Raw genomic sequence first — 22799 nt, forward strand, 5'->3', positions numbered from 1 at the left:
TTTAATTTATGCTCCAAGGACTACCAGTTGCATGTACTTAATGACGACATTGTTAATAACTATAGCTAATTCTTTTCAACAACTAAGAAAGATCAAGCATTGTTAATACCAGTTAAACACATAACAGGTATAAAGGTATTTAAACTGTAGGAGGTAGATACTATTTTATTATTTCCCCATTTCACAGATGAGGAAACTGAGGTACAGAGAAATTAAATAACGTGTCCAGTATGCAAAGGAACTAGGACAAACCCAGATTGGCCTGTGTCAAGCTTGTATATTTTCAAGCACGCCACACACTGCCTCTCGTGCAAAAATAAGATGATGTTAGAGAAGAACAATTATCATTATCCCACCTTCCAGAGATACCCACTGTGAACAGGCATATAATCTTGTTGGCAATATTTGTTGAAATTTCCAACGGACAGGAGCCTCTTGCTGAGAATTTCATTTCTGGCTCAGATAAAGTCATTTCCTCTCATGGGCATTGCAATGAGAGCATCTGCGATCTATTTTATTTCTTTAGGAGATAATACGCATGAAAGAACTTTAAAAGCAAAACAAAGCAATAACCCGTATCATGTTGCCATCCCATTACTTAGCACTCCCTCTTCAAAACAGTTTGCTTTTGAGGCCACCATATGAACTGCAGTGCATCTGCCTGGACTTAGCAGAAGGAATGCTCTGCTGGACATTCCCTCTACCCAGACATCAAAAGAGGCTGGCAATGCAAGATTTGTCTAACCAAATTCCTCACTCAGTGAGACTTAGTCTAGTCCTATGACAGATGAGTTTCAAAATGGAGGGAGCACCAGACTCCCCTGGGCTGCTTGTTCAGGTGCAGACTCCTGGGATCCACTCTGTTTCTAAGAATTCTATTCCAGCAGCTTTTGAGTCATCCCCAAATCTACATTAACAAATGAGTAAGATGACCCATCAAGCACAATTTAGAAAGTACTGGTTGGGCACTGTCCCTAAGAGCCCAGGAGCCCAAGGTGGCAAAGAGCTTAGCCCTTTATTTTGTGGTTATTCAAGAGACAACTCAAAACTTAGTTTGTTTCATTTTTATTATTCTTTTCTTTCTTTTTGTTTGGCAGCACCATGCTGAGCCACCAAGATAACACTCCAGTACTCCTTTATTCATTCAGAAAATTTATGAGTCGTGTCATTATGGTCAGTCTGGTGACTGACAGATGATGGCAGGCAAGCATTTACAATTTTTTGGCCATAACTTTTATACAGGAGAATTTAAAGCATGAAGTATTGTCAAAAGTTGCAACAAACATTTGTTGAATGCTTACTGTGAAGCAGGTGTTTTCTAAGAGCTTTACAGAGAGTCATTTAATCTTCACCAGCCCGTGACATAGGAACTATTCCTATCTCATTTTACAGATGTGGCAACTGAGGTACAGAGAGGTTAAGTAACTTGCCCAAGATCACACAGCTAGGTAGAGGTAGAGCATGATTTGACTCACTCATCCAGCTTTGGAGCCAACGCTCTCAACCATGTTGACCACTAAGCACACGGCTACTTCCTTCCCTTGGCTTGTGCAGCCCTGCCTGCCTGACCCACCACATACTTCTCTAGGCACCCCTGAAATCTCTCCTCTTCATTCCCACTAGCCATAGGAATCACCATGGCCAGGCCTAAATATGCAGCATCCTCTTCTTTCTTTACCCTCAGGGCTATATTTAGGCTTTCCTTTTCCATAAAAGTTCTTCTACCCTGCAATGGACTGGATGTTTTTGTCCTCCTGAAATTCTTCTGTTCAGGCCCTAGTCTCCAATGTGATGGTATTAGGAGGCGGGGCTCTTGGGAGCTGGTTAGATCATGAGGATGGAGCCCTGATTAATGAGATTAGTGCCATTATGAAAAAGGCCCAAGGGAGCTCAGGCATCCATTACACCCTATGAGGACACAGCGAGAAGACAGCTGTCCACAAACCAGGATGCGAGCCCTCACCAGACACCAAATCTGTCAGTGCCTTGGTCTTAGACTTCCCCACTCCAGAACTGAGAAAAATAAGTGTTGCTGTTTATAAGCCACCCAGTTAGTAGTATTTGAATGGATTAAGATACTGGCACTCTGAGAAGAGTAAATAGAAAAATAAAGCAGAGAATACATCCATCTAAAGGGACACTCAGTATAGGCTCTGAGTGCCAGTAGTGATGAGAAATGGAGAGGATGCAGCAGCCAGGTCTTGAATCAAGGCGGCCAGCACTGTCACCACTGAACTACACTCAACTTTCCCTTAACAGCATCTGACTGGCCAGTGGCCTCCATTCCAGGGAACTGGGAATAGCCCCAGCTTGGATTTTAAAGTCAGACAAGTGGCAGACACCCACTGTGTTCTGCATCAGGCCCATCTGCTCCCTGTCATCCAACAGCTTCACTCAGTGGCCCACCAGACTGCCTGCCCTGCTGCCTGGGGACTGACAACAATGTGAATATGTGGTTTGAGCACCAAAAAGCAGGCACTACCCAGGGCTCAACAGGACAAGGTCTACAGACATGCAGCAGAGTGATGGTGATGGGCTTGCACAGGCTCAGGAACAAATATACAGCTACCAGCAGGATCCTGCTACAGTTCACCTGTCATTGGCTAAAATGTTCAAAACAGCCAAAGGAAAACACAGATCATAGAAACCTCCTTACCACAATCACCTACTCCTCCAACAGTGTCCAATCCATCTTTGAAGCATTCTCTCGTAGCTCTCTATGTGATTCGAGAAGGCAACAGGATGGCCTCTCTCCCTCCTCTCTCCAAATAAACAAAATTCTCGAGTCTTCTCCTCACCTCCCTCTCAGAGGTCAGTAAATATCACAGACTTTATTGCTAGATACCGAAAGAGCAGGAGAGGCAAACAACCCTTCACTCGACAACAGACAGCAGGAGCTAAGATGGTCTTCAGACCCTGCATATTTAAATCTCATGGAGAATCTGAGACACTGACTTTTTGCCTCTCCACCCTTATCCCACCAAAATGAAGGGCATGGATAATAGAACTAAGTAACTCAGGTACATGCAAATGATGCCTTTCCAGTGGTGTAAGAGACTGTATTTTAATTTGAAATTAACCTGGAACTCTGTGGTGCTATAGAACACCGAATACTTGTAATGTAACCTACCTCAGTCCTTTGCCTTCCAATCACTGATTCTAGAACACCCAACGGCCTTTCAGCGCTAAGACATTCCCTAAGACATTTTATGTGACTCCTCTTGTAGTGATCTGAGAAAAGGACATGGCATTAACCATGTCAAAAGCTAAAGTTTCTGAAATGCTTTCTAAAGAGGGGTATGCAGTTACCTTTTGACTTTAAAGATTCTCTACCCCCATCTCCTCCCACTCTAAACCTTTAGAAAACTAATATTCAAGTGTTACTAGCGAAAGAGTCTCTCTGGTCACGTGTCTGCATTATATGAATGCACCATATTCTCTTTTTTTAATTATTATTTTCTCATCTGTCTCAAGATTTTTTTAAAAAGTCATTTGGCAACTGCACACTAGCTATGTTGCAGATAAAAGTGCAAGTCTGCATTAAAAAATAAAAATAAAGACTGCACACCCTAACTTGGATCAGCAAGATTTGTCTGGATGTGTCAGGAGAAAAAATTTTTTTGATGTTCTGTGATTTTGCAGCCATTTAAATTTTATTAGCAATTACCAAGCGTGTTACCACTGACTATATTTTGCAGTTACAGCCAAGTCCTGGCAATAAGAGCATGCAGAATGACAGGGTCCCAGGCAACCTGACCACACTCATTCCAGAAACACAGAAACATGACCCCTGCCTCCCAGCTCAGAGCTATTTCATTAAGATTCTCCCTTCGCAGGCAGAGAAAAAGCAGCACACACTGCTGATGATAATGAAGCTCTCTGGAAGTGGGGAAGAAGACTGGCGAGATGGAATGAAGCTGATATTTGTGCAAAAGAATTGGTTTAAAAGATGACTTTAAGACGACTCCATGCCACTCACTTCTTAGCTGGTGACAATATTGGCATTTAAATTGGTAGTTCCCAAGAAAGCAGTGGCAGGTCTCAAACAACAGCTGCTATCACCTAGGAAGGACCAAGGGAGCTGGAAGAGACCTGGTGGGATTCTTACAGATGCCATCCAAGTTTCCCCGTCACCACCAGAATAGGATCAGAATGGTAACAGCAGGGATATGTGATGGGAGATTTAACTAAATAATGAAACAAACTTTCTAAGAACTAGGGGATTTAGTCACTTCAGAAAATGAAACACTCTTCTCCTGGGAGTTACTTAATTGGATAAGTTCTTCTCAGTTTTTCTCTAGGCTCCAGGAAGCCTTATCTCAATAGACTTGACTCAACTTCTTCCCAACCAGAGTCTTGGGTCTTCTGTCCCAGCCTCAAGGGAGGGAGCCCCGGGACCCCAGGTAGATAGTCTGATTCTTCTCACCTCCTGGGCAGTGGTTGGGGGTGTCAATGGGAACTCGACAGCATTGTAGTTGGAGTGGGGCTCCCCATCCTAGGCTGTCCCCCAGCCCACTCCTCAGAACCAGACTATGACAAGCTCCCCGGGTTCCATCTCCTGAAAATGGTTCAGGGAAGGGAAGGGGCTAAGTTTGACTTACGTGCTGTCAACCTGAACATCCACAGTATTTCTGAAACAGAACTGTCACCTATTAGAAAGGAGAATCTATGGAGCATCACCCAGCTCATCTTTGACACCTGAAGGAGCCTGCATCAAAAACTCTCTGGCAACCCTGAAGGCTCTCCCTTTTAGGGCACAATGCATCCCTGAGGAAGGCAGAAGATAGTAAGCATATCACATTAAGTGCCTGCTATGCAGCAGGCGCCGGCACCTTCATATGTATCCTCACCCTGCCCCTTTTCACATCTGCTCCCATTTCCCAGATGAAGGAACTGAGATTCCAAGAAGAGAAGTGACTAGCTAGGGGCAGAGCTGAGACCTCCACACTGCCAGGTGTACAGCTGACATTGATGGAGTGCTTCCTCTGTCCCCGCTGCTGTTTGAAGGGTTTTCAAGGTTTTAGCTCATTTAATCCTCACAAAAATGCCAGGGGAGTTATGAGGAAACTGAGGCCAAGTACCTTGCCCAGGTTGCACAGTTCCCAGATGATGGAGCCAGGAGGATTCAATACTGCCAGTGTTGGCTGCAGAGCCAGGTCCTTCTCACTTTGCACCCCGTCTGCTATCCTCTAGGCACAGCACCCAGAGGAAAACATAACACACACACGGTACATTGATCTGTTTGGAAATGTTCAGCACCGTTGGCTGAAACATCATATGCTAACAATCAGAGAAAATTAGCGCATTTCATTGAATCCAAGATGCCACTGAGTGCAAAGCACACCACTATTTTATGCACAACTAACAAAGAAACAACTCTGCCAATTAAAGTAGACACTGTTTTCTTAGCCCATTGAAAACTGTGGGGAAAAAAAGTGTGTGTCGAAACTTTAAAAACACTGGAGGCCTTAGAATGATCAAGATGGTGAAATACAGGATAGACGCAGAATGGACATGGTTCTCTATGAGTGCAAAAAGTAATCTAATATCTGATTTCTCAAGAAAACCTGATAATCCGAATTTTTATGTGCAAGCTCTTGCTTTATAAACACTGGCAACTAATTTTTGTTTTTCGTGTCCTTGTGCAGGACAAACAAAACCTGACTGCAGTCCAAACTGGCTGGGACCCCCAGGTGGAACCCTCCCAGGTTCCAAGCGGGGCTGGACAGCGGAGAGCTGGTGACACTATGCGTAGTCCACAGCAGCCCCCTCCAGCCCCAGAGCTACTAAAAGCACAGAACTTTCACAGACTGCTAGACACACTAATAGCATTTAGAGTATCTTCACATTATGGAAGTGGCCAAAGGAAGGCATCAGATTACAGAAGAAAAAAAGAGTACATGCAGCTGACTTTTAAAATATATGTATTTATTTATTTTCTCATTTGAATCAACCTTCTTAGGCATTCAAATCATCCCTGTTTTATTGACACACTTGGTTCTGTTCCATAACCACCATGCTACAAAGGCAGAGGTAAAACAATTAACAGCGATATTCCCCAAGTGAATGCAGTGAGCATCCACACAGCATCGGGACCACCAGGCAGCTGAGTTTGCAAAGGCCTCCTCCGGTGGTAGCTGCTGGTCACTGGGAGCTTCATCTCCTCAATATTTACCCAGTGTAGCAGGTTGAACAGTGCCCTGGGACCTGTGAATGTGACCTTCTATTTGGAAATTGGGTCTTTGCTGACATAATGAAGTTAGGATAAAGTCATACTAGATTAGGGTGAGTCTTAAACCAATGATCAGTGTCCTTTACAAAGAAATTTGGACAAAAAAGCAAAGAGACACAGGGACAGAACCATGGAATGACAGAGGCAGAGACGGGAGTGATGCATCTACAAGCCGAAGAATACAATGATGGACAGTGTATTAGTCTGTTCTTATGCTACTAATAAAGACATACCTGAAACTGGGTAATTTATAAAGAAAAAGAGGTTTAATGGACTCACAGTTCCACATGGCTGGGGAGGCCTCACAATCATGGCAGAAGGCAAAGAAGGAGAAAAGCCACGTTTTACATGGCAGCATGCAACAGAGCTTGTACAGGGGAACCCCATTTATAAAACCATCAGATCAGACTGGATAAAGAAAATGTGGCACATATACACCATGGAATACTATGCAGCCATAAAAAAGAATGAGTTCACGTCCTTTGCAGGGACATGGATGAAGCTGGAAGCCATCATTCTCAGCAAACTAACACAGGAACAGAAAATCAAACACTGCATGTTCTCACTCATAAGTGGGAGTAGAACAATGGGTACACATGGACACAGGGAGGGGAACAGCACACACAGGGGCCTGTTGGGGGTGGGGGCCGAGGGGAGGGAGAGCATCAGGACAAATACCTAATGCATGCGGGACTTAAAACCTAGATGACGGGTTGATGGGTGCAGGAAACCACCATGGCACATGTATACCTATGTAACAAACTTGCACTTTCTGCACATGTATCCCAGAACTTAAAATTTAAAAAGAATTTACCATGTAACCAAAAACCACCTGTTCCTCAAAAACTACTGAAATGAATTTTTTTAAAATGAAACAAAAAAAAATAAACCCATCAGATCTCATGAGACTTATTCACTATCACGAGAACAGTACAGGAAAAACCCACCCCCATGATTCAATTACCTCCCACCAGGTCCCGCCCATGAGCATGTGGGGATTATTACAATTCAAGGTGAGACTTGGGTGGGGACACAGAGCCAAACCATATCAGAAAGCAAATCAGAAGAAGTGAGGACAAGGCAAGGAAGGATCCTTTCCTAGAACCTTCAGAGAAACCATGGCCGGTGGACAGCTTGCTTTGGACACCTAGCCTCTAGAACTGTGAAAGAATAAGTATCTGTTGTTCTAAGCCACCCAGTTTGTGGTATTTTGTTACAGCAGCCCTAGGAAACTAATAAAACTGGAAAGATTTGGAGCACTTTGTACTTCTCCACTTAGTGTAAAATTACCAACATCTTCAAATATCTACCAGGGGCCTTTAAGAAAAGTTTGCGTACAGTCAAATGCATGTTAAGTGTAGCCTGACAACCTGGAAACGTCCACATGTAGGTGGGTGCCTATCAGATGCCCACCCGAAACTTCATGCTGTGAGTCCAACATCTGAACTGAAAGTCTGTCCTCACCACAGGCCACAAGGCACACAGAGCACATCTAGAGTGGCGAGAAGGAATCAGGAAGACAGTAATTTTTGCAAGTTCTAGGCCTACAATGCTGAAGGCCACAGGGAGTGGTGCTGACTTCAGGTCAGTGTGGTGAAGGTGGAAGAGACTACATGTAACTCGTGGCGGCTGAGAAGCCTGAGCGCTGAAGCAAAATATCGTCATTAAAATCCACTTAGGTGTTTCATTGTGCAGGGCTCCAGCAGAGCTGAGAACAGCCCAAGGCAGCCACTCTGGGGGTGGGCGCCTACTGCAGGTCCATTAAGACACAGATCCCCATCTGAATGCAGAGGAAGTACCTCCAAGCTTCCTTCTCTGCAACCTCCAGAGCCTGGCTCACCCCAGCCCCTCAAATGTTTGTTTCCTTCCCTTTTGCACCAGTTTGGGTGTCTGGCTGGCTCCCTGGAGCTCTAAGCTAAAAGCAATTTCATGCAAGCTCATGAATGTGTGTTCAAGACTGGACAGTGAAAAGCAGATATTGACCTAGCAGATGAAGGTGTTTCCATGGCACAGGCTCTCGAACTAAGAGCAAGAAAAGACCGGGTGTGGGAAGGGGAAGTGGAGGAGGGAGGTGTTGGGAACAGGGGAGTAATAACTCCCAGTATTGCGCTGGCCAGGAAATGTCACCAGCATGCATGTGTTTGAGGGAATAGGGTCAGCTAGCATTCACCGAATGCTTAACTCACACCAGGCACCAGCTACAAGCCTCACATTAGCTCATGTCAGACTCACAGAGCTGATCTGCACCTTGTCTGCACCAGGAAACAATACCTATTGTTTAAATCCACTCCTTTCTAACTGGCTTAGGGCCTGGACACAGCGCTTACTAGATGTTTAAAATATCACCCCCGAAATATCACACCTCTGGGATAGGCACTGCTATTACCTCCATTTTACAGATGAGAAAACAGGTGCATGGTAAGTCCCAGGGCTGCACAGGTCATAAATGGAAGCTGTGGGGAGAACTCAGTACTGTCTGTGCCCAAAGCCCCTGTTCTTAACCATAGGATTTATGGTTTTGAATTTAAGACTAAAGAAATTCAGTGAAGTGAGGATCATGCCAGAAATTAGGTGAGACATTTAAAAACCAAATACAAACAGAATGACTCAATGAGAAAAGCGGCAATGCTAATATACATAGGTCTTGGATTTCCTCCATACCGTAAGTGCTGTGAAAGAGCACGTCTTTTCATTCTGAAGTGTTTAATGGACAGATCTTTACGCCACGATGATATTCTCTAGACCCTTTGGAGCACCAGTTATGTTTTCTGAGGCTCAGCTCCTTCAGAAGGCCTTTGGAATTCAGCCCTTAGCTAGCAGTGGCTTCCAAGAACCCAGATGCGGAAAAAAAACCGGACACCTCACTCATATGAGAAAGCAGTGGGCCTCCAGAAGAAACAGAGGGCATGACTCTTACCGAGAAGCTGGGCAGTAGGGGGGTTAAGAAAAGGTCCACGTGGACTGGGCAGAGGCCAGCTTCTGGTGATAGTGGTCACTCCTTGGCTTGCGGGTGCCTCCCTCCAGTCTCTGCCTCTGTTGTCACATGGTCTTCTTCCCTCATATCTTCAGATTATCTTCTTATAATGACAACATTCACACTGGATTAAGGGCCCATTCTACTCCAGTACAACCTCATCTTAACTAATTACATCCACAAGGACCCCCATTTCCAAATAAGGTCACATTCTAAGATACAGGGGTTCAGATTTCAACATATCCTATATCCTTTTGGAAGACACAATTTGACCCATAACAGTGAGATTCTTACTTGCAAACTGTTAAAGGAAAAAGTGAAAGCAGGATGTCTGCAGATGTCAGTCTGTTAGACAGCTGCAGGAAGCTATCATTCACTGTATAATAATTTTGGGGGTTTGTTTTGAGATAAGGTCTCACTCTGTCACTCAGGCTGGAGTGCAGTGGCACAATCTCAGCTCACTGCAACCTCCACCTCCCGGGTTCAAGTAAATCTTGTGCCTCAGACTCCCGAGTAGCTGGGATTACAGGTTCCCGCCACCACATCTGGCTAATTTTTGTATTTTTAGTAGAGTCAGGATTTCACCATGTTGCCCAGGCTGATCTCAAATTCCTGGGCTCAAGGGATCTGCCCATCTCAGCCTCCCAAAGTGCTTGGATTACAGGCATAAGCCACCAAGCCTGGCCTGTAATAATTTGTTTTTTAAAACAAAAGAGATAGGTTGATAGTCGTATTAGTTTGCTAGGGCTGCCATAACCAAGTACCACAAATTGGACAGCTTCGACCACAGAATTTATTGTCTCACAGTTCTGATGGCCAGGAGTCTGAAATCAAGGTGTTAGCAGGCTTGACTCCCTCTGGGGGCTGTGAGGGAAGGATCTGTTTCAGGCCCTCTCCTTGGATTGTAGATAGCTGTCTTCTTGCTACAAGTCTTCACATCGTCTCCCCTCTGTACATATTTGTGTCCAAATTTCCCCTTTTTATAAGGACAGCAGTCATATTGGATTAGGACCCACCTAATGACTTCATTTTTACTTGGTTATCTTTATAAAACCCCATCTTTAAATAAAGTCACATTCTGAAATACTAAGGGTTAGGACTTCAACACAGGAAAATTGTGGGGGAAGGTTGGGCTACAATTCAACCCAAAATGATAGTGCTGTGCCAGTTCTGCTTTCTACACAGTGATGGGGAGACCTGAGCCCGCTGCAGCTGCACACAGTGACTGACAGGCTGCCTCCCTAAGCCACAGCCCATCAGCCAACACATCCCCTTCTTTGAGAAATGATAGAACAGTCCAAGAGAAGAAGCCACAAGCTCTATCCATCCTATGACATCCTATGAAAGCTTCCTAGGCTGGGCGCGGTGGCTCACGCCTGTAATCCCAGCACTTTGGGAGGCCGAGGCGGGCGGATTACCAGGTCAGGAGTTTGAGACCATCCTGGCTAACACAGTGAAACCCCATCTCTACTAAAAAAACACAAAAAAAATTAGCTGGGCGTGGTGGTGGGCGTCTGTAGTCCCAGCTACTCAGGAGGCTGAGGCAGAAAAACAGCGTGAACCTGGGAGGTGGAACTTGCAGTGAGCCTAGATCGTGCCACTGCACTCCAGCCTGGGCGACACAGCAAGACTCCGTCTCAAAAAAAGAAAAAAAAGAAGGCCGGGCGCGGTGGCTCAAGCCTGTAATCCCAGCACTTTGGGAGGCCGAGACGGGCGGATCACGAGGTCAGGAGATCGAGACCATCCTGGCTAACACGGTGAAACCCCGTCTCTACTAAAAAATACAAAAAACTAGCCGGGCGAGGTGGCGGGCGCCTGTAGTCCCAGCTGCTGGGGAGGCTGAGGCAGGAGAATGGCGTAAACCCGGGAGGTGGAGCTTGCAGTGAGCTGATATCCAGCCACTACACTCCAGCCTTGGCAACAGAGCAGGACTCCGTCTCAAAAAAAAAAAAGAAAAAGAAAAGAAAAGAAAGAAAGAAAAAGAAAGCTTCCTGATTTCCAGAGGCATTTTGTGTGTGAAGCCGGTATTAGGTGCCCTAGAGAAACAGCTGAATTCCTGGTAAAGCTTAGTAAAGGTAAAGGATAACTCAGAATCCAGCTTTTTCCCACATCTCTACTTGCCCTGTAGTGCGAGGTTAAAAGAAAATATAGGTGGCACCACCTAGAGGCAGAAGACGAGGAAGATGCTAAAAAGGAAAGAGGAAGAGTATGGAGCCTGAACAATCTCAACCCCAGCTTTCTTGCTCTTTTATATTTCTTGGGGAACATTTGCCCAAACTTGCCCTCTCAACCCTATCTCATGGATTTATGCCTTCACACCAGAGCAATAATAACACATGTTCAAGAAATGGTCAGGAACAGTAAAAGCAAGTAAAATTCAAATCCCATTTTTGCACCTACTTTCCTATAGGATTTGGAGATTCGTTAATATTTTATCATTTGACAAAGTCCTCAAATGTATCCCTCCTCCACACCTCCCCTCCACCAAACACACCCATCAAACATAAACGGCCAGGTCTGTAAACGCAAAGCCAAAGACATCAATCGGTGTAACTTTCCAAAGGAGAAAATGAACCACCTTGGGAAGAGGACCCCAAACATTCAGGATCCCCCCCAACCACTTGGTTAGAACACAGACAGATGGCAGCTAACATCGACACAGAACTGGAAAAAGATCTTAAGGCCCTTGACTCCCAGTCCCCTGTGGGTTCTGGAAATTTGGATTGCTGCTTTATTACAGAAGGCAACACTAATCAAAGGACAGTCTCTTCAAGGAAAACATTTCAGAAACTCCCGGGACTAACAGTCATGTAAATATTCATTTCCATAAGAAACCATTATCAATGTTTCTAGAATCTTTTTATAAAGCAGGTTCGACATGATAGTATATCATGATAGCAGTAAGATGCCATTTCAGCAGGTAACAGGTCACTGGAGAAAAAGACTGAAAGCCCCCACTGGGGGTCTCTGACAGAAGAGGGTTATGGAGACTTATTTTCTGGGCCAACAGGCAAGCTCCATGGAATCACTCTACTGCTCAATTTCCTCATCTGGAGATGACACCAGCCCTTTACTAATAAGGCTTCTGCAACGATCAAATGAATCAATAGAATGTAAAATGCCTGGGATAGTGTGGCCTAGAGGAAGCTCTAATAAGCTCTCCTCATAATCAGGACTTTCACGGTGCTTCCTCGTTTTTCTAAAACATTATCTTTATTCCTTTTATTTTAAAGCTATTTGGATAAAACTATCTCTGAGGGCATTCCACTAACCAGGAACAGAAATACACTCAAAGTGTCCCCAAATGAGCCTCTTCTATAGATTCAAGAGGCAGAAAATCTAATGTCTTAACTAAGCTAGAAATTAATGTTCGTCCATCAATAGGTATCTCACAAAGAAATAAAACTAGTAAGTAGAGGTAAGGGAAAACAATCTCGCTAGATAATTTTTTTTGATTAAAAAAAAAGTAACTGTTTTCAGTTATTAAATTAACCAGAAAAATATTTTTTAAAGATTTTACCCAGGGCTGCCAAGACTAAAATAAAGTCGTAGTTTTCACACGTTGCCAGCAAACTAGTGCAAAACTTTAGCAAAACAAGTGGGCAGTCGGTGTCAAGAGCCAAGAAAAGGTGCCTTCCCTCCAACCCAGTAATTTTAATTCTGAGAATTGAGCCTAAGCAAATTTCTCAAAACAGAGGGAAAGTCATGTCCACCCTCCTGTTCACAAGTGAGCACTGTTTCCCATAGTGGAAAACTGGAAAGAAGAGAAATGCCAAATTATGTGTAGATAAACCATATTATAGCAAGTTAATGGCACTAAAAATGACAAAGAGAAAAATGGGGGAAGATACAGAAAAAATGTTAACAGGTTGAAATTGAAATGTTACATGAAAAAATGTCAAAATATAAAACTGTACACCCCTGGCGATTACACTGGGGAAAAGCCTGAATGAGAACTTCCAGAATGCCCATGGTGGATCTGAGTACAGATGCTTTTCCTCCTTCTCTGCCCTCAGTTTTTACAATATGTGGTCTTATTACCTTCATGATAAAAATTAAAAAAAATTCTTCCTGTCTGGTAAAAATCCTTCCTCTGCTGCGGATACAGAAGAGCTGCTCACTGCCTCACATCCCACCACGACACACCTCTCCAGGCTCTTTCTTGCCCTTTGAAAAGGGCAAGAATTCTCTCTTTTTTAAGAAGCATATTATCTTCCCAATGCCAAAGCTCCACAGGGCACTTGAAGTAATCACCTCTCTGAGGCGAGAACACTGCCACCTTCATTCACCTCCCCTTCAGTAGCCAGTTGTTCCAGAGAATCAGAGAAAGGGCTTCGTAGCTCATGAGCAAGACACAGAACCAGTCTCCCTCCCTCCGGGAAGGCGGCAGGAATTCCACATCAGCCGTTCCAATCATCCTTGAAAAGGTGGTGAAGTTGGTCACCCTGGAGACCTCAGTCCTGTCCACCCTGGCTCTGGCTGAAACCACTGTATATTTCCGTGATCTGGTTAAGCATAAGTTCCTTCAATGATCCTAAACATTTTGATCAGCAGAAGTAAAAGTGCGGAAGAGAGTGAAACAGAAGAGATTGAAACACAGGGGGATGGTTAACTTACAGTGTCTCTAGCTGACAGAGCATTAGGCAGCCTCCCAAAACAACTGTGAATCCTCAATATGGAACGTGGCCAAGGGCCTCTAATGTTAAGTAGAAAAAAGCAGGTAATTGAACCGTATTTCCCCATGACAACAACCAAATAAAATAGTTGGTACAGATTTAACCAATAATAGGCAATGTTTATAAGCCACTTACTATATACAGGCACTGCGCTGCATGCTTCATACAGGTTAAAACTTCACAACAGTGTTAAGTATCAGAAGCCTTATTACCCCTGTTTTGGAGAGGAGGAAATTGAGGAACCAGGAGGTTAAAGAATTCCCTTTAATTCTCCCAAAGGCTAAAGTTTAGAACATGCTGGTAAGTTTCCCACGATCACACAGCCCCCTAAGGGGGAAGAAGGGCTCAGATTTTGACACAAATAGGCCTTCTCAAGGGCTCACACCCTCAAGTCCTAGGCTGGAAGGGAATATATAAGAAATTTTAAATGAAAGTAGAATTTGTTTTAGAAAAGGGACTTTTTCTCCTTCCCTCTACTATCTAAACTTTCTAATGTTCTGTTTTCACAATTTAAAGACAAAAAAAGAAGGGCTACAGAGAGAGGTCAATATATGTTTGGGGCGTATGGTTTTTTAATTATGTTTTGCTCAAAAGACTACATAAATGCCACTCAAATCTCCACCACACTTGGGTACTAAAGGTAGGAAGTCAGGAGAAAAAACTAATGGAGAATAGCCAAGAATGAGCCTGTTCCAAACCAAACCAAGCAGCTCCAGGCAGCTGCCAGCAACATCTTTTTAAAAAAAATATTTGCTCTCCACCATGTCTTCCCATTTGAGCATGAATTCTAAAATCATGAGATTTTGTGACAGGACACAGAATGTCAGAGATTGCACTAGTATCACACAGCTGCTACTGACAAAGCTGGGAATACGACTTAGGAATTAACTCCTTAACCCTGCGTTCTTTCAGAAACATCATGTTCCAAATATTCCCAGGTCAGCTAACAACAATCCGCATGTGCCAAAGGTCAAATATACACCATATTTCAAAAATGGTAACTTGGCACACTTGTATAGTGTTTAATAAATCCTTAAAACCAGACAGATGACAGAGCTCACACATACTATGTCATTTGCTCAGATTACTAATGTTACAGCTCTAGTAATTCTGAGGCCATGTTAGAAACACAGAAAAGCTAAACTAGACATAATACTTTTACAAAATAATTCTACAGGCCGGGCTTGGTGGCTCACACCTGTAACCTGTAATCCCAGCACGTTGGGAGGTGGAAGTAGGTGGATTGCTTGAGCTCAGGGGTTCAAGAGCAACCCGGGCAACATGGTGAAACCCTGTCTCTACAAAAAATAAAAATACATTAGCCAGGCGTGATGGCGCACTCCTGTGCTCCCAGCTACTGGGGGGGCAAAGTGGGAGAATCACTTGAGCCCAGGAGGTCGAGGCTGCAGTGAGCTGTGATCATGCCATTGTATTCCAGCCTGGGCTAGAAGATAACAAACAAACAGTTCTGCAAAAATAAAAATTCACATGTATAGTCATCAATTCAGAAGGGTCACATGCAACAAGCAGTATGAAGTATTCTCCCCAAAAAACACACCTCAATTTTCCCATCCCAAAAACTTCTCTGAAAGGCAGGAGCAGGCACTGGGGATACGGGACCCCTTGGATGGGCGAAGGGCCAGTTTCAGAGGGGGCAGCTTGCTCCAGAGGTACGTGAACTCCAAAGCCAGTGCCCCTTTCCGTGCGTCAACAGACAGGGGCCCCAAACTCTGGTCAGGGGTACCCCTTCCTGTGCGTCAACAGACGGGGACCCCAAATTCCAGTCAGAGATATGTTAAAAATTCAAATGATTGGCTGGGCATGGTGGCTCACGCCTGTCATCCCAGCACTTTGGGAGGCTGAGGTGGGCGGATCATGAGGTCAGGAGTTTGAGACCAGCCTGGCCAACATGGTAAAACCCCGTCTCTATTAAAAATACAAAAATTAGTCGGGGGCAGTGGTGGGCGCCTGTAATCCCAGCTACTCAGAAGGCTGAGGCAGGAGAATTGCTTGAACCTGGGAGGTGGGGGTTATAGTGAGCCAAGATCGCACCACTACACTCCAGTCCCGGGTGACACAGCAAGACTCCATTTCGGGGAGAAAAAAAAAAAAAGAAGTTCAAATGATTAACCTGTCCTCAGCTGTTTCCTCAGCTGGCTTCCATAGAGACAGCAGGCTCAGAGCCAGGACACACAGTTCTCCTATCAGACAGGCCACGTGGCCTGGTGCCCAAAGCACACGAAAGAGCCAGGAACCATCATCTAGCCATGTGGTCTCAAGGCAATCCCCTGTGAGACACCACTGTGCCCACCACCTGTCAGTCATGTTTCCTACCTACCAGGGCACCCAGGAGGACAACCACACAGGGCACATGGCCAAGCTCACTCTGCAGAGACAAACTGAAGAGGAAGAGAAATACACCTCTGCAGGGCAGGGGGCAGGATCATTTGACACCACGGACCCTCTCAACTCACATCCCCGTGCCTCTCTTCTCGTAAATGACCATCAACCCAACTCTCACACGTTTCGGCGGCACAAAACAGGTAAAGGGCTGAAAAGGAGGTGGGGTAGGGAGGATCACAAAACCATCTGACCCTGGTGGTGCCCATTAGGAGATGATGTCCCCAGCAAAGGCTCAAGCTCTATCTATTGGCAGAGGAAAGGGGATGGGAAAGCACGTTACTATGTATTCAGTGCCAACTCCATGCTGGATACTTGGTGGGATGCTATGCCTCATTTAATCATCAAGAAGATTCCACGGTGCTCTGTAAGATGGTCACCAGCATGGACCCTGAAGTCAGGCAGCCCTGGGTTCCCATGTCCAATGTGCCACTAGCTGGTTTTAAGGTGCTGCAGCCATATAACATACTCTGGGATGCTCAGTTGGCTCGTATATAAAATGAAGGCAAGGACGGGACTCCAGGGTAGGGATTAGTAGAGCCTGATGGTAAAACCTTCTGCTCTCTCAAAGCCTTGGCTCCACCTCCACCAAGATCCCTGTGTCTACACAGATCATGTGACACTGAGATGGATATACAGCAGAGAAGCAGGACTGCTGGCAAGAGGCACAAAACCACCAGCTTGCAGCAAGCAGAGTATGCAGGGTCTAAGCCAGCTCAGGACCTGCTCCCCTCTGCCCCAGGATGGCTGCCACCCCACCCCAGCAAAGGGCCAGGCCACTCACGGCACTCCTTCTCATCACTCTTGTCGAAGCAGTCAGGCAGCCCGTCACACTGCCAGGCGCCCGGGATGCACCGTCCATTGCTGCACATGAAGTTGCCTGGTATGTTGCACTCGTTGGTAAAGTTGTTCCCGGGGAGCAGCTGGCTCTCTGTCGGAGAGAGGGGACAGGTCAGATGGCACAACAACAGTAGGGACCCGAGCGCCCCTCAGCTGAAAGGTGTGTGGTTCAGTATAGGTGAGACTTCCGGTAGGTGACTCAACCTCTCTGACCTTCAGTTTCCTCATCTGTGAAATGGACTAATAATCTGCCCCAGTCCACCTCCGGGGATTCCGAGAGGACTAAATGGAGAAATACAGGGAACAAACACACTTAAAAGTTGAGCACAAAATGGGTGTTCACTGACTTTTTTTCTTTCTCCATCAAAGACTGCTTGTAAAATCCAAATGTTCTTTTCTGGCCCATCAGCAGTGATTAAAAATTAAAATTCTAGACAGGAGTGAGCACTGGACTTCCAATGTCTCCAACAGTAGGAACTGCAAGATCTTTCCAGGCCTCAGACTCTGTAGCCCTTACAATCACAGAATCCTTGAAGCTGGGCCAAGTTGGCAGAAATACTGGGAGATCATTTCACTCTAGGAAACAGGAGCCCAGACCTATAAAACCAACCTGCCTGAGGTCGCACAGGCAGAAAAGGCCGCACTGAATCTTGAACTCCGGATTTGTAACCTCCACGAGGGTCCCAAGGTCACGAAATTGCCTGCCAAGAGTTACTGGAGGCTGAGAACCAAGCTGCAAGTTCAGATTCAACTCCACTGAACATAGTCATAAAGTGCCAAAGTCCCCAACCCAAACAGCCAACTCTCAGGCTGGAAAGCAAATAGAGAAGGCCAGTGCTGTGGCGGTGGAGGTGGGCAGGGTGCCGAGTTCATCTACCAGTGGACCCTGGGGGCAGATTTTCAAGGCAGCCAGGATCTGATCGATCTGACCAGTCTGAGCCACTGTGATCAATGGCTGGGGGACAAGGAGCCATGTGAGTAAAAGAGTTTTGAGGAAAAGCAGGGGGAAAAAAAAAAAAAAAGACCAGTCCTTCAGCACACCGCAGCTCCAGAGCTCCCTCCTGAGTCATTCCATAAGCATTTACTGGACATTTATGACCAGATACTTGTGCTATGTTCTAAAGATACAGAGATAAAGCCTAGGGCTTATGATACCTTTAGGCTGGAAAGGCACACACAGCAAAATAAGAACAGTGATGTCTAGACCTGCCTGGAGGTAGCAGCAGAAGAGAAGGGTCCATGATTCTCTTTCAAAAACCTTGCCAAGGAGAAGCATCTCTAGATCTCCAGATCCCTAACATCATATCCGCCTACAGGCCACTCTCCTTTATGTGTGCTATTCTTTTTTTACCAGGGATGCCCTTCGGCCTGCTGGGTCTCCTAGTAAATCCCTACACACCCTTAAGCAAACGAATATGTCGCCTTTCCTCTGACATGTTCCCTGGCTTCTCCAAACACAGATGAGCACTAACTCTGTAGTCTAGTGATAGCACCACTGGGGTGATACTAAAAATATTTTATAACTAGAACAAGCAGGCAATAACCAATTACAATGGACATCATCACAGGCAAGCAATACCCCACCGGCCTTGGTGCCATGGAATTTCTCTTGTAGACTATCTGTTGCATCATACAGAATTAATAATGCACAAGCATGTTTCATTACTGAAAATGAGCTTTCATCACTCACTGGAGAACTCTAGGAGAGAAGCTACAATGAGGGGCTCTACCCTGCCCAACTGCCCACATCAGAACCCTAGAAATCTCCCTTGTCCCCTCCTCAGTCTATCAACTGTGAAATCATGTTCTGATAATGGCCAGTCCCCGAGTCTCCATTGCCACAGCTGCGACTCCAGCCGAAGCAGCCACCCTCTCTTACGGGGACTGCTACGCAGCACAACTTCCCAACTTGGCCTTCCTGCCTCCCATCTTGCCCCCCTCCAACCCACTCTCCCCTCTGCGGCCAGAAGGATCTCTCTAAACACTAAGTCAATCATTTCTTAACTTTAAAAGGTCATTGAATGGCTCCCTGGTGTTCTTAAGATAAAGTCAAAATTCAAAGAACTCAAAAAAGATTCTGAGAAAGAGGGTAGCATCTACAGTGGATGTTGATAGACACACAGAGATAAAAAACTAAGCACCCCTCAGATCTAGAGAACAGTTACCAGCAAAGACTCTGTGCAGGAAGATGTAGCCCAGAACATAGAATGACATGGAATTTAAAAATCATAGATGGCCGAATAGGAACAGCTTCAGTCTCCATCTCCCAGCGCGAGCGACACAGAAGACCGGCGATTTCTGCATTTTCAACTGAGGTACTGGGGTCATCTCACTCGGGAGTGCCGGACAATCGGTGCTGGTCAGCTGCTGCAGCCCGACCAGCGAGAGCTGAAGCAGGGCGAGGCATGGCCTCACCTGGGAAACGCGAGGGGGAAGGGAGTCCCTTTTCCTAGCCAGGGGAACTGAGACACACAACACCTGGAAAATCGGGTAACTCCCACCCCAAAACTGCGCTGTAACACCGGCACACCGGAGATTGTATCCCACACCTGGCCGGGAGGGTCCCACGCCCACGGAGCCTCCGTCCTTGCTAACACAGCAGTCTGCAGCAATCTAACCGCAAGGCAGCAGCGAGGCTGGGGGAGGGGCGCCCGCCATCGCTGAGGCTTAAGTAGGTAACTAAAGCCGCTGGGAAGCTGGAACTGGGTGGAGCTCACAGCAGCTCAAGGAAACCTGCCTGTCTCTGTAGACTGCGCCTCTGGGGACAGGGCTCAGCTAAAGGAGTAGAAGCCTGTGAAACGCGAACGACTCTGTCTGACAGCTTTGAAGAGAGCAGTGGATCTCCCAACACGGAGGTTGAGATCTGAGAAGGGGCAGTCTGCCTGCTCAAGTGGGTCACTGACCCCTGAGTAGCCTAACTGGGAGACATCCCCCACTAGGGGCAGTCTGACACCCCACACCTCACAGGGTGGAGTACACCCCTGAGAGGAAGCTTCCAAAGCAAGAATCAGACAGGTGCACTCGCTGTTCAGCAATATTCTATCTTCCGCAACCTCTGCTGCTGATACCCAGGCAAACAGGGTCTGGAGTGGACCTCAAGCAATCTCCAACAGACCTATAGCTGAGGGTCCTGACAGTCAGAAGGAAACCTATCAAACAGGAAGGACACCTATATCAAAACCCCATCAGTACGTCACCATCATCAAAGACCAGTGACAGATAAAACCACAAAGATGGGGAAAAAGCAGGGCAGAAAAGCTGGAAATTCAAAAAATAAGAGCGCATCTCCTCCTGCAAAGGAGCACAGCCCATCGCCAGCAACGGATCAAAGCTGGTCAGAGAATGATTTTGATGAGATGAGAGAAGAAGGCTTCAGTCCATCAAACCTCTCAGAGCTAAAGGAGGAATTACGTACCCAGCGCAAAGAAACTAAAAATCTTGAAAAAAAAGTGGAAGAATTGACAGCTAGACTAATTAATGCGGAGAAGGTCATAAACGAAATGACAGAGGTGAAAACCATGACACGAGAAATACGTGACAAATGCACAAGCTTCAGTAACCGACTCGATCAACTGGAAGAAAGAGTATCAGCGATTGAGGATCAAATGAATGAAATGAAGCGAGAAGAGAAACCAAAAGAAAAAAGAAGAAAAAGAAATGAACAAAGCCTGCAAGAAGTATGGGATTATGTCAAAAGACCAAATCTACGTCTGATTGGGGTGCCTGAAAGTGAGGGGGAAAATGGAACCAAATTGGAAAACACTCTACAGGATATCATCCAGGAGAACGTCCCCAACCTAGCAGGCCAGGCCAGCATTCAAATTCAGGAAATACAGAGAACGCCACAAAGATACTCCTCCAGAAGAGCAACTCCAAGACACATAATTGCCAGATTCACCAAAGTGGAAATGAAGGAAAAATTCTGAAGGGCAGCCAGAGAGAAAGGTCGGGTTACCCACAAAGGGAAGCCCATCAGACTGACAGCAGATCTCTCGGCAGAAACTCTACAAGCCAGAAGAGAGTGGGGGCCAATATTCAACGTTCTTAAAGAAAAGAATTTTAAACCCAGAATTTCATATCCAGCCAAACTAAGTTTCATAAGTGAAGGAGAAATAAAATTCTTTACAGATAAGCAAATGCTTAGAGATTTTGTCACCACCAGGCCTGCCTTACAAGAGACCCTGAAGGAAGCCCTAAACATGGAAAGGAACAACTGGTACCAGCCACTGCAAAAACATGCCAAAATGTAAAGACCATCGAGCCTAGGAAGAAACTGCATCAACTAATGAGCAAAATAACCAGTTAATATCATAATGGCAGGATCAAGATCACACATAACAATATTAACCTTAAATGTAAATGGACTAAATGCTCCAATTAAAAGACACAGACTGGCAAACTGGATAAAGAGTCAAGACCCATCAGTCTGCTGTCTTCAGGAGACCCATCTCACATGCAGAGACATACATAGGCTCAAAATAAAAGGATGGAGGAAGATCTACCAAGCAAATGGAGAACAAAAAAAAGCAGGGGTTGCAATCCTAGTCTCTGATAAAACAGACTTTAAACCATCAAAGATCAAAAGAGACAAAGAAGGCCATTACATAATGGTAAAGGGATCAATCCAACAGGAAGAGCTAACTATCCTAAATATATATGCACCTAATACAGGAGCACCCAGATTCATAAAGCAAGTCCTTAGAGACTTACAAAGAGACTTAGACTCCCATACAATAATAATGGGAGACTTCAACACTCCACTGTCAACATTAGACAGATCAACGAGACAGAAAGTTAACAAGGATATCCAGGAATTGAACTCATCTCTGCACCAAGCGGACCTAATAGACATCTATAGAACTCTCCACCCCAAGTCAACAGAATATACATTCTTCTCAGCACCACATCACACTTATTCCAAAATTGACCACATAATTGGAAGTAAAGCACTCCTCAGCAAATGTAAAAGAACAGAAATTATAACAAACTGTCTCTCTGACCACAGTGCAATCAAACTAGAACTCAGGACTAAGAAACTCAATCAAAACCGCTCAACTACATGGAAACTGAACAACCTGCTCCTGAATGACTACTGGGTACATAACGAAATGAAAGCAGAAATAAAGATGTTCTTTGAATCCAATGAGAACAAAGATACAACATACCAGAATCTCTGGGACACATTTAAAGCAGTGTGTAGAGGGAAATTTATAGCACTAAGTGCCCACAAGAGAAAGCAGGAAAGATCTAAAATTGACACTCTAACATCACAATTAAAAGAACTAGAGAGGCAAGAGCAAACACATTCAAAAGCTAGCAGAAGGCAAGAAATAACTAAGATCAGAGCAGAACTGAAGGAGATAGAGACACAAAAAACCCTCCAAAAAATCAATGAATCCAGGAGTTGGTTTTTTGAAAAGATCAACAAAATTGACAGACCGCTAGCAAGGCTAATAAAGAAGAAAAGAGAGAGGAATCAAATAGACGCAGTAAAAAATGATAAAGGGGATATCACCACCGACCCCACAGAAATACAAACTACCATCAGAGAATACTATAAACACCTCTACGCAAATCAACTAGAAAATCTAGAAGAAATGGATAATTTCCTGGACACGTACACTCTTCCAAGACTAAACCAGGAAGAAGTTGAATCCCTGAATAGACCAATAGCAGC

The 22799-nt window shown here is 45.2% G+C and overlaps 1 protein-coding gene across 2 annotated transcripts in view; it reads right to left on the reverse strand.

Moving 5' to 3' along the window:
* The window catches only part of LDLRAD3 (low density lipoprotein receptor class A domain containing 3), a 299492-nt gene that overhangs the window by 182897 nt on the left and 93796 nt on the right, over positions 1–22799 (reverse strand). For both annotated transcript variants that reach the window (XM_023185526.2, XM_023185527.2), the window contains exon 2: positions 17067–17213. In XM_023185526.2, coding sequence (XP_023041294.1) covers positions 17067–17213 — 147 coding nt within the window. The remainder of the gene's footprint in view (positions 1–17066; positions 17214–22799) is intronic.

The sequence above is a fragment of the Piliocolobus tephrosceles genome, chromosome 13, assembly GCF_002776525.5.
Source record: "Piliocolobus tephrosceles isolate RC106 chromosome 13, ASM277652v3, whole genome shotgun sequence".
NCBI lineage: Eukaryota > Metazoa > Chordata > Mammalia > Primates > Cercopithecidae > Piliocolobus > Piliocolobus tephrosceles.